General features: G+C 32.7%; 1 protein-coding gene across 1 annotated transcript in view; it reads left to right on the top strand.

Moving 5' to 3' along the window:
* The first annotated feature begins 882 nt into the window (after window positions 1-882).
* LOC139518983 (transient receptor potential cation channel subfamily M member 1-like) overlaps window positions 883-15,815 on the top strand; it is a 46,586-nt gene continuing 31,653 nt past the window's right edge. Inside the window, exons 1-10 of the mRNA XM_071310693.1 lie at window positions 883-993; window positions 8,521-8,780; window positions 9,308-9,429; window positions 10,147-10,363; window positions 10,763-10,919; window positions 11,857-11,986; window positions 12,300-12,405; window positions 13,227-13,298; window positions 13,766-14,014; window positions 14,881-15,005. Of these exons, the coding sequence (XP_071166794.1) occupies window positions 980-993; window positions 8,521-8,780; window positions 9,308-9,429; window positions 10,147-10,363; window positions 10,763-10,919; window positions 11,857-11,986; window positions 12,300-12,405; window positions 13,227-13,298; window positions 13,766-14,014; window positions 14,881-15,005 (1,452 nt within the window). The 5' untranslated portion in view covers window positions 883-979. The remainder of the gene's footprint in view (window positions 994-8,520; window positions 8,781-9,307; window positions 9,430-10,146; window positions 10,364-10,762; window positions 10,920-11,856; window positions 11,987-12,299; window positions 12,406-13,226; window positions 13,299-13,765; window positions 14,015-14,880; window positions 15,006-15,815) is intronic.

The raw sequence follows: 15,815 nt of genomic DNA, 5'->3' as shown, positions 1-15,815 counted from the left end.
TCTGTTTTTCTAGATTTATTTAATATTTCTTTTTAAAAACATTGTAGCATAATTTTTTAGCAAATCTCGATATTCCACTTTGACAATTTGCTGAATGTTTACTATAAAAAATAAAAATAAATGTGAATCTTGTCGTTAAATTTAGACTTTTTAAACGTACTTCAATAATGCCATTGAAATGTTAATCTTGTCGTTAAATTTAGACTAACGTACTTCAATAATGCCATTGAAATGTTAATCTTGAAACTCGTGCTTAAAAAAATCCCGCGGAAATGTGTGTACTCGTGGTTTACGTCAGTAACGTATCGGACGTAAGTGTATTTGACACTATTTTTCTCTGTTTGATTATATTAAAATCGTGTATTATTTACGATATCATTATTTTTGAAAAATAAACTTGATTTAGAAAAGAATGCTGTTTTACTGGATAAAACAAAGACTCTTTTAACTGTTATTGTGGAAATGAAATACGTGCTCCCTTTACGTTCGTTCGTACCTTTCGTCAATTTGTAAGAAAGCTCTAATAGGTGAACATGAATTTGACAGCTATTGTCCCTTTAAGGAAAAATTCATTAGGAACAATCCGTCAAATATAAGAATGGTCAAGGTTATTTATTAAACTACTTTCAGTAATAATAGAAAAATAGTTCTTTAAATAGTATACTTGATTTACTAGTATTTTGTTACACATTCGTTGTTTTTTTAAATATTTCTTTTTCGACAAAGAAGAAACAAATAAGCTGTTGGACCATAAATTGTATAACAAAATGTTTATTCCGGCATATTATAATACATGCACAAAGCTTACTGGCAAAATTTAATTTTTCGGAAATCAACGATTTGTTTAGCAAATTTGTTTGTATTGTGATTATCAGAGCGAAGGGAATGTTAATTGTTTATTTCAACAGTCAAGTTATAGTTCTGTTTAAATTTTTGAATGCGAATCAATTGCAAAAAAATGATTCTTTTATAAATCAGAATGACTGATAATTTGTAAGTAATTTATATTATTTTTATTACTATTATTAATGAAACAAATGTTGATGTATCATTGCTCTTCATTATTTTACTGTTTTTGTCATAACTTCATGTAAAAATTGAATATGTATTTTTAGTAGATGCGGTGATGTATTAATAGGGGTCGAATCTAAGTTTTTTTGTGTACTGGGCAGTCGGACCAGTGGACTGAAAATCCACCGGTCCAGCTCCAAATCTACTGGCCCTGCAAAAATGACATGCATTTGACAAACACCAATTTAAATGATAGTTGAAGGCCGTACGGTGACCTATAGTTGTTAATGTCTGTGTCATTTTGGTCTTTTGTGGATAGTTGTCTCATTGACAATCATACCACATCTTCTTTTTTTATGTTTACTCTTATTTGCATGCTTTCTTTTACATATGTTATTCCCGTAGATTATTTGTGCTATTCTGATTGTTCATGAGCAATTACAGAATTTAACTTAAAATTTGAAGATCCGGTTACAAATTAAATATACATTTTTTTTAGCTAGGTCTGCAACTGCAAATTCTTCACATGTTACACAATTCATTACATTGTGCTTATTACCGCCAAGTGCAATTGATTTCGTAGGAAAATTCTTTGTAAACAAACCGAGATTGCAATGCAATTAGTGATTTTTATCGACGAATTTCTAGTGGTCCGCCGGACCACCAGCTCACAAAATCTACTGGTCCGACGCAAATTCTACTGATCTCGGACCACCGGAACAAAACAAACAGACATAATAGGTAAAAATGTCAAAAACCTATACACATAACCTAGTAATTAATGTGGAGCAAAATGTTCGAGGAACGGCGATACTGTTGCATATACACTTTTATGATGAAGATAACATAATTTATGCTTCACAAACAATGTAAATTTGAACTTTTTCTTAATAATAAGAAATTTAAAATCCCTATAGCACTAGCATACACGAGGAGGAAGATAGCAAAGGAATATATAAACTCAAAAGTCGACAACACATTGACATCTTCATGACAATTGAAGAAAACACGACAAAAAAAAAATTTAAAGTCAACAAATCACTAAATATTGAACAACATGATTCCATTCAAACACCGTGGGGGATATCAGGTACTCCGTGAGGGTAAGCAAATACTGCTGCAGTTGTGATACCCGTTAAAAGTTCACTAAGAAATTATTAGTTTAAACAACACACAGCACCATTATAATTTCAATTCCCTTATAGAACCACGTTTAATCCACCATTTTCTACATTTGAAAATGCCTGTACCAAGTCAGGAATATGACAGTTTTTGTCCATTCGTTTTTGATGCGTTTTGCTATTTGATTTTGCCATGTGATTATGGACTTTCCCAATTGATCTTCCTCTAAGTTCAGTATTTTTGTGATTTTACTTTTTAGTTTGGAATATCGCGCGAGATGTAGAAACTTGAGAATCCTTTTACAAGTTGATGTAATTTTATTGTGATCTACAGAAACCATCGACACGTCAAATATTTTAGTTTTGATCGTCTTGTGTATGCTATCACAGTTGGAAAACTAGTGGAACGACGAAAATTGACACCATAACTTATTTGCGACCCTAAAATAACTGAAAACATTTCAACGAATTACATAGAAATACAATAAAGGCAACAGTAGTATACCGCTGTTCGAAATTCATAAATCGATAAGTAAAAACAAATCCGGGTAACAAACTAAAACTGAGGAAAACGTATCAAATATAAGAGAACTACGACACAACAAAAACACAACATTAAAATGTAATAAGTGGTTCGTATTTAAAGGAACTCTTATATACCTTACAAACTCATACACTTGACCTGAACATCACAAACATAAGATGTGTGCCTTTTATAATTGAAATTGATATAATCAGTTACTTTTTACGAAACATCTTTAATTTATTCTATCAAGTATATGTATTAACCACCGTAACAGGATTTTTTTATTATTTGAATGATTTTTACAAATTAGATATTTATAGATTATCGGTGATCATCTCAACGAGATTGATTTTCTCGCTTGAGCCGGGACGGCGAATAGGCGGGTGACTTTAACCATGAAATTAAATTTTTAATGCACCTACCTAACACACGGCTAAATTATATATCATTTGAAAGCTACAAATCTGTACTATCTGTTTTGCCCGGTCGTAAAAAAATCGTACGGTGCAATTTCCGTCAAATCAAGATCAAAGGCCAAAAACGTATAAGTGCATATTGTCTAAGATTTCAGCTTGATTGCATAATATGACTTTTATATACTTAATTCACATATGCAAACAATTTAAACTTTTAGCAGAGAGATTAACAGTCATTAATCAAATGCATTTTTATATATTTAAAGCGTGTTTTTGATAGACAGCAAATGTTTCCTGAAATTCGAGTAAAAGTTAATAAAATGTGCAAAAACACAAATTTTTCTTTCTGATGCAACTGCTAATCACTTTAAACTAAGTAAAACCCTGTAATGACTATCAAAGAAGTTTTTGACATCATAAATTTCCTAAAATTATGCTTACTTCTAATCAAACAGCAAATCAAAACAACTCATACAGTTGCCCCAAATACCGCCATCTGCGAAATCCAGCTTTTAAGCATTTCTTGCAATTTAAACATTGTATGTGGTCAAAATAAGATTTAACAAACAAATTCTTAAGAATATAAAAAAATTAAAGTAAAAAAATATGTGCGCGAATCATACTTTTGCTTGAAAAAAAGGGGGCGAAACTAAGAGATTGCAATCTGCATTGAAACTACCCGACTGAAATGAACATCTTTCGACTTTTCTAATTGTTTGATTTGTAGCTTCATTATAAATATTGATTTAGTGAAAAACCCTTTTATTTATTTAATGTGAACCATAAAAAAAGAAATTGACAATCTAGACAAAAATAGATAGAAAATTAATTGATGAAAATTGAAATTTCAAAGAATTAAAAACCCAGGAAACAAATTATAAAACTTTACTTCTTGATTGATTAAATTGCGTTGTTCATTGTTTAAAAGCATTAATTCAGCAAATAAGAATAATTTTGAAGAAAAAAAAATCCATTAATACGCAACGATTCTAGTTACAACTAGACTTCCTGAATAGCTTGAATGACTAGTCCATTTTTCATACGAGGATGAATTCATGCAAGAGTTTCTGATGACGACTGGAAAGAAGCACCATTATCTTGAAACTTCACTTTCAACTATAACGATATAACAGAAACACTGAACTGCTACAAAAACAAACGCCAACATACAAAGAAACAGATTATTCGATACCAACTGCCATATGCCTGACTTTGTACAGGACATTTGAAGAAAAGTGGTGGTTTGAACATGGTTTTAAACCAGAGTTCAAATGCAAAGTTGGAATCATCCCTTTGAAAATTTTATGGACGCCACTACGAGTTGGTTGACAATTATAATATATTTGTTTCGCCAGATGACGACTGATAAGTTCCAATCGACGTTACCAAAATACCGTCATATCTGCCTTGAATGACACCTACCCACTAAGGCTTGACACCGAGTTAGGAATTAAATGAGCCACAAGACGGGTGTCACATGTGGAACATGATTTGCTTACTCTTTGGGAGTCCCTGAATTCACCCCAAATATTTTTGGGGTTTTTTGTTACTCAATCTGTAGTTTTATATGTTGTGTTTTGTATACTGTTGCTTTGTCGTGTTCTTTTTTTTTTTGGCCGTTTTGTCAGTTCGTTTTCAATTATGAGTTTGATGTCCCTTTGATATATTTCGTCACTATTCAAGTAGTCAAAGGTTTTGAAATTGTAGATCATTGTAGCTAAATGTATCATAATAACGATTTTGTTCTATATATACATCACCGTGAGCAAATTAAGTTATTTTCGAGGATATTTGTCTTATTGCGTTATTCTTATTCACTTTACTTTGCGGCGATTTTTTTGCCGATTTTCATTACTGCAAGTTAATGTCTTTAAAGTAAATTAATACCAAAAGGACAATCAACATCTTAAACCATGAATCAGATAAACTTAATTAAAACCATGAACAAAATAAAATTAAAGTCTAAAAGACGAACTTGTTACAGTTCACAAAATACATACAGCACACCATGAAAACGATCACTGCCTAAAACAGCGAATGATCTCATGAGGTCAGGGAGGGTATTCAAGTTTTTCATTTTTTTTATCACAACTGCTTATAGTGTTTTACATACACAATGACCTGCATTTGTATTTTAAAAGTTAATGTTGAAAATACTCAAAGCATCTTTTATTCAAATAATTAAAGCGATTAAACTTCTAAACACACTTAATATTACTAACAAGATTTTAGACTAAATAAGAAACAGCAGCATTATATTTTGTTCATTTACATCCCGCTTTAGACAACCAAGTGTTTCTATGCAAGGTTACTTTTTTCAATGTTAGCTACGATTTATTCGCAAAGTCATGTTTGCATTTAATCATGATTACAAAAAGTGACTTCGTAAAAAACACATTTTTACCTTAATTAGCTCGTATATATTCTTTTCGAACTTTAGATACCCCTATTTTTTTTTATGGAAAATCATTCTCCTCCCTGATATTGATAATAAACGATGTGCTATCTTAACATAGAATAACAAAAAGATCGCTATTTTCAGATGGCAGATTTTTGGGCAACTGCAAACACTTCAATAGAAGGCTGTTCTATGAACAATAATTAATAATTGCATCTTAAAATTCAAAACAAATATTCCCTGACCTAAGACATATACAATTATCTATTTTTTTAGCATACAAATATCGATTCCCTAACTTTACGATATATTTTGCTTTTGGAACAATTTTTCATTTTTTTTAAATTTGCGATAAATTTCAATTTTCAGGAAATATTGCGCATCTAACCTCTATTTTTTTGTTTGATTTGGAAATAATGTATCATGTTCCATAAAATTCATATGATCTTTTGAAAAATTGTATGGTGCAAGAATTAGAAAATGGCTTTTTGTTTAGTAATCGCAAAAATTGGAATGTTTATTCATGACCTTTGACCTTGATTTAACAGAAAATGCACCGTACGATTTTTTTTACGACCGGGCAAAGCAGAAAGTACAGATTATTAGCTTTCGAATGATATATACTACAGCCGTGTGTTAGGTGGGTGCATTAAAGTCGTTAACTAAGCGTCTTTTTGAAATAAGTCACTCGCCTAGAAAGCGAGAAAGGCAATCGAGTTGAGATGAACAATGATAATCTTTTTATCGCTATTTTACCTATGACGACGTTGTCAATTTCATGTCAATTTCGTTAGCAGCGCAACGTGCATGCTTAATTTCTAGCGATAATTTTCCATCTCAAGCGATAGCATGATATGAAAATTATCCCAAAAAAAGATCAAAGGAAAAATGCACAAAATAGCGATAATAATATTTAATGTTGTGATCAACGATTGTTATGCTAAGCTCTTACTGTTTTTATCCTTGTGTGAATATGTTCGTGTGAATGATTCGATCAGCGACTTCGTTTCAGCTATTCTGTCGAATTCGTGTTATTTGTTTAAAACATGGAAAACAACTATGTTGCAGCACGAGACCGCCTTTTCCTCTTTTTATTTTCATACTTTATAAAAAAAACTTTTAAATTGAAATATTCCATGTGGTCGACCAAAACAAATTTAAAGATAATCTTATTGGCTCTGAGGTCATACAGCTTGATACTACAAGAACATATAAGGAAACATAATAAGATTCAAGGTGACCGATTTAAGCGATTCATGGTTCGTAAATGTTTGCGTACCAATTAAAATGTATGCAACTTTAAATTCCCGAATTAAGAAACTATTTTAACTAGAGGCTCTCAAGAGCCTGTATCGCTCACCTGATTCTACTTGGGTTTTTGAAATCATATAAAAAAATATAAAATTTGGCTAAAAGTGACAACACAACCTCATTTATAAGGAAAAGAACATGTTTAATTTCATTCAAAAGTCCCCCACTGGCGGCCATCTTGGATGACGGATCGGCTACAAAGTAACAACACTTGGTCAGCACCTCATAAGGAACATTCATGCCATGTTTGGTTTTATTCCATTCAGTGGTTCTCTAAAAGAAGTCATTTGTATGCATTTCCCAAAGGGTCCTATGTTAAACTAAGTCCCCTGCTGGCGGCCATCTTGGATGATGGATCGGCTACAAAGTAACAACACTTGGTCAGCACCTCATAAGGAACATTCATGCAATGTTTGGTTTTATTCCATTCAGTGGTTCTCTAAAAGAAGTCATTTGTATGCATTTCCCATAGGGTCCTATGTTAAACTAAGTCCCCCGCTGGCGGCAATCTTGGATAATGGATCGGCTACAAAGTAACAACACTTGGTCAGCACCACATTAGGAACATTCATGCCATGTTTGATTTCATTCCATTCAGTGGTTCTTTAAAAGAAGTCATTTGTATGCATTTCCCATAGGGTCCTATGTTAAACTAAGTCCCACGCTGGCGGCCATCTTGGATGATGGATCGGCTACAAAGTAACAACACTTGGTCAGCACCACATAAGGAACATTCATGCCATGTTTGGTTTCATTCCATTCAGTGGTTCACTAGAAGAAGTGATTTGTATGCATTTCCAATAGGGTCCTATGTTAAACTAAGTTCCCCGCTGGCGGCCATCTTGGATAATGGATCAGCTACAAAGTAACAACACTTGGTCAGCACTCCATAAGGAACATTCATGCTATGTTTGGTTTAATTCCATTTAGTGGTTCTCTAGAAGAAGTCATTTGTATGCATTTCCCATAGGGTCCTATGTTAAACTAAGCCCCCCACTGGCGGCCATCTTGGATGATGGATCGGCTACAAAGTAACAACACTTGGTCAGCACCCCATAAGGAACATTCATGCTATGTTTGGTTTTATTCCATTCAGTGGTTCTCTAAAAGAAGTCATTTGTATGCATTTCCCTTAGGGTCCTATGTTAAACTAAGTCCCGGCTGGTGGCCATCTTGGATGATGAATCAGCAACAAAGTAACAACACTTGGTCAGCACCTCATAAGGAACATTCATGCCATGTTTGGTTTCATTCCATTCAGTGGTTCTCTAAAAGAAGTCATTTGTATGTATTTCCCATAGGGTCCTATGTTAAACTAAGTCCCCCGCTGACGGCCATCTTGGATGATGGATCGGCTACAGAGTAACAACACTTGGTCAGCATCCCATAAGGAACATTCATGCTATGTTTGGTTTTATTCCATTCAGTGGTTCTCTAAAAGAAGTCATTTGTATGCATTTCCCATAGGGTCCTATGTTAAACTAAGTCCCCCGCTGGCGGCCATCTTGGATGATGGATCGGCTACAAAGTAACAACACTTGGTCAGCACCTCATAAGGAACATTCATGCCATGTTTGGTTCCATTCCATTCAGTGGTTCTCTAGAAGAAGTTCAAAATGTAAATTGTTAACGACGACGACGACGGACGACGACGACGGACGACGGACGCCAAGTGGTGAGAAAAGCTCACTTGGCCCTTCGGGCCAGGTGAGCTAAAAAGTCAAATTTATCTTACAGAATACAAGTTGAAGCAGTTTTTGTTGAGAAAAGAAATGATGAAGTAATATTCGAGTGTGAAAGTGAGATATGGAACGAAATCTTTGAATTAGGAGAAACAGGAGATACCAAAGTTTTAAAAGAAAAGGCGATAGATTTTAGAAAACAATTTCCTGGACTTGTTTTAGCAGTAGTGGGGGACTCCGACAGTTTTGTACCTAGACCTTGGAATGCAACAGCATTTACCGCGGATCTTATCGATACACTGAAAAAGGTTAAAGGTACATGTATTCCAAAGGAATGGTACTTGTAAACTCAGATTTAATTCAGTTTAGCTCAGTCTCAAATAGTCAATTTAAAATTGATGACACTTTACACTTGTACTATGTCTTTAAACAATAGCTATCCATGTCAGCTAATAATAACAAGTATAAAATTAAATCAAAATTGAATTTTCGGTTGGTTATTAACGAAGCGGGACCCAAAATTTTGAAATGAGATGTTGTTTATTCAAACTCAAAATGAAATTCTGTAAATTGCTTATTTTACCATGATTTTCAGGCTTGAAAAAGTAAATTTCAAAATTTCATGAAGTTTTAAACTTCCAGAACCTTAAAATGCATTAAATTTTATATACCTAGTTCCCTTACATGACTTAAAACTTTTTCGGTGCACTATAGTCACTATATGTTTTATACAGTGAATTATAATAAAAAATAATGTTGCATCAAATACTTCTTAACACGTGTATTACTTTGTATTTTTGTAATGTTTAACACAGACTTGTTTTAAAAACTTTCATTCACAGAAAGTTGGTTGATTTATCGTGGTAAAGATGTTGGTATTAGTTCTTTTATTTACAATGCATTTGAAGAAGACATCAGAACGAATGAAACTTTATCAACTAAATTACTCGCAGTCAAGCCAAAGGTAATTCACTTACAATCTATATTCTATGTTATAAGTGTAAATATGTATTGGGACAATACTATAAAATAAGAGGATGTGATACATGTATGATTACCAGTGAGACAACTCTTTAATAGACCAAATGACACAGCAATAAACAACAAAAGGTCACCGTACGGCCTTCAACAATGAGTAAAACATATCCTTCACTGTCAGCAATAAAAGGCACAGAAATGACAAAATGTAAAACAATTCAAGAGAGAAATTAACGGCATAATTTAAATACCAAATAATGAATGAAAAGCAAATATGATACAAGCTTGTGACTTGGAACAGGCACATACAAAATGTGGCGAGGTGAAACATGTTAACTGGCGCCCATCCTTCCCTATCCTTGGAACAATATAACATAAGAACAAACTATACAAATCAGTTGAAAAAGGCTAAACACATCAGATGGATACAAGCAGTAATACATCTCACAAAAACAGAGTGAATGTGTCAGGGTACCTTTTACATCGTCGAAGCATAAAGACTAAGTACAGATCAGAGAGTACTCACAGTTACCTACAGTTTGTTTTACGAAAAATATATTACTCTAACATTGTACCAATATTTTTTTACTTCGTTTTTTTTAAAGAATAATTAGTTACATGTAAGTGAATTTCATAGATTAGATTTTGTCAATATTGCTAATAAAGAGCAATATTTTGTCAATTCGTTTTCTTACTAACACAGGATGAGAAATTTCATGGAAAACCCAACCAAAAGAAGCAAACAACAACGAGCAAATCGAAAGCATCAACGAATCAGTTGTCATTTAAACTTCCATCCGGGAATGATAAAGACTGGTTTAACATTGGTTTGATTGAACTTTTAAAAAGTTTATCAGAGAAAACCACACCTCTTCTGTCGTTTGTTACGGAAAACGAGGACGGCAAACAATATCATAATGGTAAATTAATAAACTCACCATAGTATTAATAGTACATGCTCGTTGAAAACTTTTTTTCATTGAAGCTACATGAAAGCAACTGACGCAAAATCCTTCACATCTACAGTTAAAAGTTTGTAGTCACCTTTATGTTAGGATTAAAATGTGCATGACTAAATTGTTTGTTATATGTTATGTATTTTAGGCCTTAAATGTACTTTGGAGATGAATTTGAGTTACCTTGCGCTTTGTTTTAGCTTTGCTTCATAGACACCGAATATATTGTATGTTACTTTAAATATAAAATGTAAATCTATGGCTGTATTTATGTAAGATTAAAGTTAAAATCCACAAACCTGAAAGGTAAACTGTGTTCCCTGTATACATGTATATGCATGTAACACTTTTCCATGTATACAGAATTGCCCATGGAGATTCCAGTTTTATTAGTGGTAGCCGAAGGCGATATAGAGACAATTCATCAAGTGGAGACATCTGTTGAATCTAACATTCCCGTTCTTCTGGTAAAGGGATCGGGGAAAGCTGCAGATTTATTAGTTGACTTCCTTACAAGCAGGTACTTGTAGACAAAATAACAATATCAGTTGATTGGAGATTTCCATTTATTATTAAAAAAATATATCTTCTATTGTTATTGGGAAACTATCATAAATTCAGAACCCACAATACATACACTACATATATGCGTTATTGTCTATATTACTTTCCAATGTTGAGGTGATTTAATCAATTATACATACGATTTATTTCGTTTTATTTACGTGCGTAAACAATCGTTAAAGCTCTCTGACTTTCATACCGCTTGTATTGGATTTTGGTAATGCTACTTTTCGTCGACATTCACCAATAATTGAATTTTCGATGTAACGCGTCTTCTGATTTGCTGACATTATTTTGTTATCAGCCCATAGACATAATTTAGTCATGTGACCGTGACGTGATCAACGTTTTTTCATGGTTTTCTACGGTTTAAAATAGAATTTAGAACTAAATTATAAGAAATGGAAATAACATAAAAAATGTGATGCACACTGTAAATAACCCGCTACGCAAAAAACAGAAAAAATATTACAGTTATTCCTTAACTACTGAATCTAGTGTCATGCACACACACACACACACACACACACACAATTCGGCAAAGTTAAAAAAAAAATGTTTAACTTTTATAGTCACAAAAATGTACCGCTGTTGAATTGATCAACAATTTTGTGTTGACTGTTTATCAACGTCAATTCACCATACAGCCACTTACAGTCGGAATTTTATTAGTTTTCGAATGTGGTGTCTACATCCGGTGTATTGGATATGATGCAATAGGTTGTATCCGTAGGAGTGTTGTGTTTTATCAATTTTTTTCAATAAAAAAGTCAGATACATAACTTAAAACCGTTCTTAAAGCTTTGTTATGAACTATATATATATATGGAAATGTATCTGTGTATTGTTGTGTATATGATTATAATTTGCTGTTACTATATTTATGAACCCAGAGAACTAATGAGTGAGAGAACAGGACTTCTAAAGAACAAAGCCCCAACATTATTTGGAACAATATTTACGAAAAGTTCATTATACAACCTTGAGCAGAGAATGACAAAGATAAAAGAAAATCAACATCTTGTGAGTTACTTAAACGAAATAATCAATATACACGTATGATGATAATATGACGATAATTCAACCAAACTTTAACGAATAACCTGAATATTTCGTATTTATATTTTTACTCTTGTTCAAGAGGGAAGAACAGAGGGACATTCACTCTCATAGATCGAAAATAATTGACAACGCCATGGCTAAAAATGAAAAAAACTTTACATATCTATACACAAAGTCATGATACATACCAATTTTTAATAATAGCTTGTTTAGTGTATTCCCAGTATGAATACAGATTGAGGAGTGCATATAAATTGATTTTATTTTCTTCCAGATAACTGTATATGATGTAGAAAGATCAGATGAAATAACCTTAGAAGATACTTTAGTAGATGCAATCATCAAAGGATGGTCACTAAAACATATAAAGAATGACCAAGGTGGCTATGACGTATTTGAAATAACATCTTAAAAATGTAAACGTAGTAATATTTATGAGTAAATAGAATTGAGTATTAGCAGAAAACAAGACCTGATGATAATAAATGTCTAACAATTCAGTCTATTACCAAAATGAGAAGAGTATAAATTAAACAATCTGTGTTTCCACATGCAATAAAATATAACAGGACACTCTTTTCAAATTTACTTAAAAAACCTGGACTATAACCAAAATAAGAAAAGCGTTAACAATCAATGTTTTCACATACAGTAAAATAGCAGGACACTTATTTCAAAAACTAAAAGCATATTTCTCCTCGGAAATTAGTTTCGATGCCACTGCTGGTGGACGTTTCGTCCCCGAGGGTATCACCAGCCCAGTAGTCAGCACTTCGGTGTTGACATGAATATCAATTATGTGGTCATTTTTTATAAATTTCCTGAATATAAAACTTTGAATTTTTGAAAAACTAAGGATGTTCTTATCCCAGGAATATACTACCTTAGCCGTATTTGGCACAACGTTTTGGAATTTTGGATCCTAAATGCTCTTCAACTTCGTACTTGTTTGGCTTTATAAATATTTTGATATGAGCGTCACTGATGAGTCTTATGAAGACGAAACGCGCGTCTGGCGTACTAAATTATAATCCTGTTACCTTTGATAACTATTTCCATGGAAGGGGGTTATTTTTGCATAATATTGCATAAATCGCTCTCTTGTTTTTGAACCGTGATTATGGTTCCACTGCAACAATTCCTTTTATTTACATTTAACATTCGTTTACTCTTGTCCCCTTATGATTAACATTTTTTGTAGATGCAATTGAGAAATCGCATAAGTTGGTACCGATAATGTCAGGAGTGTTGAAGGATCTTTATACTAATCAAGGTAAATTATTATTTTAAATCATTATAGAACATTGTAATTATTTTGTTGATGATCGGAATCCGTCAACAATAGCCGTTATTATCATGTTGATAAAAAATATAGTGTGATAAATGACATATTGAAAATTTTTGTATCAAATCCGATCGATATAGCATATATCATCATATTTCACAATGAAGGTAAATGGTAAAAAGCGTTCAAATAATTGTATTCATTCACTGTTAAAATACATCTTTGCATAAAAGTAACCAAGCAATGTATTCACTTTTATGAAGTGTTTGCTGTCTTTTATTATTCCAAGACAATGATACCAACATTTATTATTGTGCCCATTTTCGTTCCCTTTATTCCAAAAAGAAAGACTATCTAGCTGAAAGAATGAGTATCTATTGTGTTATTGTATTATTTTTGTGTTTATTTTATTTTAACCTTTGCTGAACCCTCATTCAATGGACAACGAATGACAGTTGACGACGAAGCCCAATCGTCAAAAGTTGATTATACAATATGTGAAGACAGCACTACTACCGATGTCCAAACATCCTTATACCATGACGATTTGATATCAAGAACACCCGAACCTACAACTGAAACAACAGTAAAAAATGACGAAAATGGGACCTCGACAGTAACCGATACAAACGATGAAAACAAATTAATTGGTAACACCGTGACACCAAAAGCAACGGGTGGAGCTACCACAGAAGATTCTACATGTAATGATTATAAAATAGCAAGTAAAAAATGTTATTTTGAGATTTAGTTGACGCAAGTGTTTTAGACGGAAGCTTGTGTGAAAATAACTTTTCATCTACCACCCCATTGGTTAGCGAATCAAATGACTTAACTAGATTAGATTGAATAAAAATAAAGGTAACCTGAAGTTTAGAGAGACTAGACTATCCACCGTGATATATGTGTTGATTGTAGAATTGTTTTCGTATTTAATAACTGTGCCATTTCACGAATCAGTGATTAAGAATAACAATTTTCAATTTTTGGGGAAATAGTCATGAGTGACATGATAACATGACAATAGAATTATGTCTGAACAGTTTTCGATTAATAGTTGTTAGGTAATACGTCAGATACAAGATGACTGACATGGGCGAAAGGCAAAGAAAATCCCACAACAACTAGTTAAAATAATTTCGTGTTTTCAAAGATCAAACTGTCCAATATTTACTAAATTTAATAGTCATCAGCAGTATAATCTATATAACTATTGTAATATCTTATTTACGATAGTTGAAATATAGTTTTTGGTCAAAGTCTTGTGTACTGAAATATTGAGACACTGTTACAACAACAGAACTTGTTAAAATATAATATTTATTTCCCGTCAAGACGACCAAGTTGGAGGACATTTAAAGTAATGAAAATCCCACTATTGGAGAGACAACTAGCACTTGCATAGCATGCTTGTAAAATGCAATGGACAGAATATTTTGTATTACTTATTAATTTGAATGGATAGTTGACATTAACACAATCTACATGCATTAATTATATTCCTATAATTGTATAATTTTCATTTTAAGATGCAGGACATCTCAAGGATACATTTTTTTTTCCATTTCAGATGAAAAATCTAACGAGCTAATGGAAATTTTACAGTTTTCCCTTGATCCTGGATCGTTGTCATTGTATTTCTATATTGCTTATCAGTACAGTCAAGACCCAAACAGAGTAAAATACAAAACTAAGGTATTTTTAACAAATTGTTTATAAAATAACCGAAATTACATATGTATCAAAAATGCAACAGAATTATACCGCTGTTCAATAGTCATAAATTGATGAGGCAAAAGCAAATCCGCATTAAAAAATAAAACTGAGGGAACCATATCAGATGTAGGAGGAAACAACGGAACAACATAAACACTATACTGCAACAAAAATAAACGCCAACATTCACAGAAACGGACTATAAGAAAAACAACTGCGGGGAACAGGACATTTTTTAAGAAAACGAAATGGTGAGTCGAACCGGATTTATGGCCAGCCAAATAATCCATTCATATAGAAATGTTAAACTCATCCCTAAAATGACAACATTACGTGTATGTTACACATATATTGATATTTTCAAACTATGTAGAAACCGAAAGACACACACATATGATTCTATTTACAATAACTGTATAGTGTCTTTGAATATCAGTTGTATCTGTACAAGGTTCAGGAACAGATTTTATACGAGCTTAAGCGTGCTAGCGCAATTATTCCTTTTTCGAGCCGAGTTACAATCGATGTTTAAAGACAGTATACAGTTATGGTCTTTATTTTTGAATACAGTTTGAACATAGTGTTGGCTTGGTCAGAATGAAAAACTCACATATATTGCAATTTTTGTTTCGACTTTAAATCCTTTGAGAGCTGCATAGTTTACCAATCAAAATACACCCAATCAGCTGATGACCGGTATACCGAAATGAATACCATGTGGTCAGCACTAAAACATTGCTCAAAATGGAAAATCATTTACTCATGTTCCTACTACATAACTACTAGTTT

This window comes from Mytilus edulis, chromosome 4 (assembly GCF_963676685.1).
Source record: "Mytilus edulis chromosome 4, xbMytEdul2.2, whole genome shotgun sequence".
NCBI lineage: Eukaryota > Metazoa > Mollusca > Bivalvia > Mytilida > Mytilidae > Mytilus > Mytilus edulis.
This window is presented reverse-complemented; position numbering and strand designations above follow the sequence as displayed.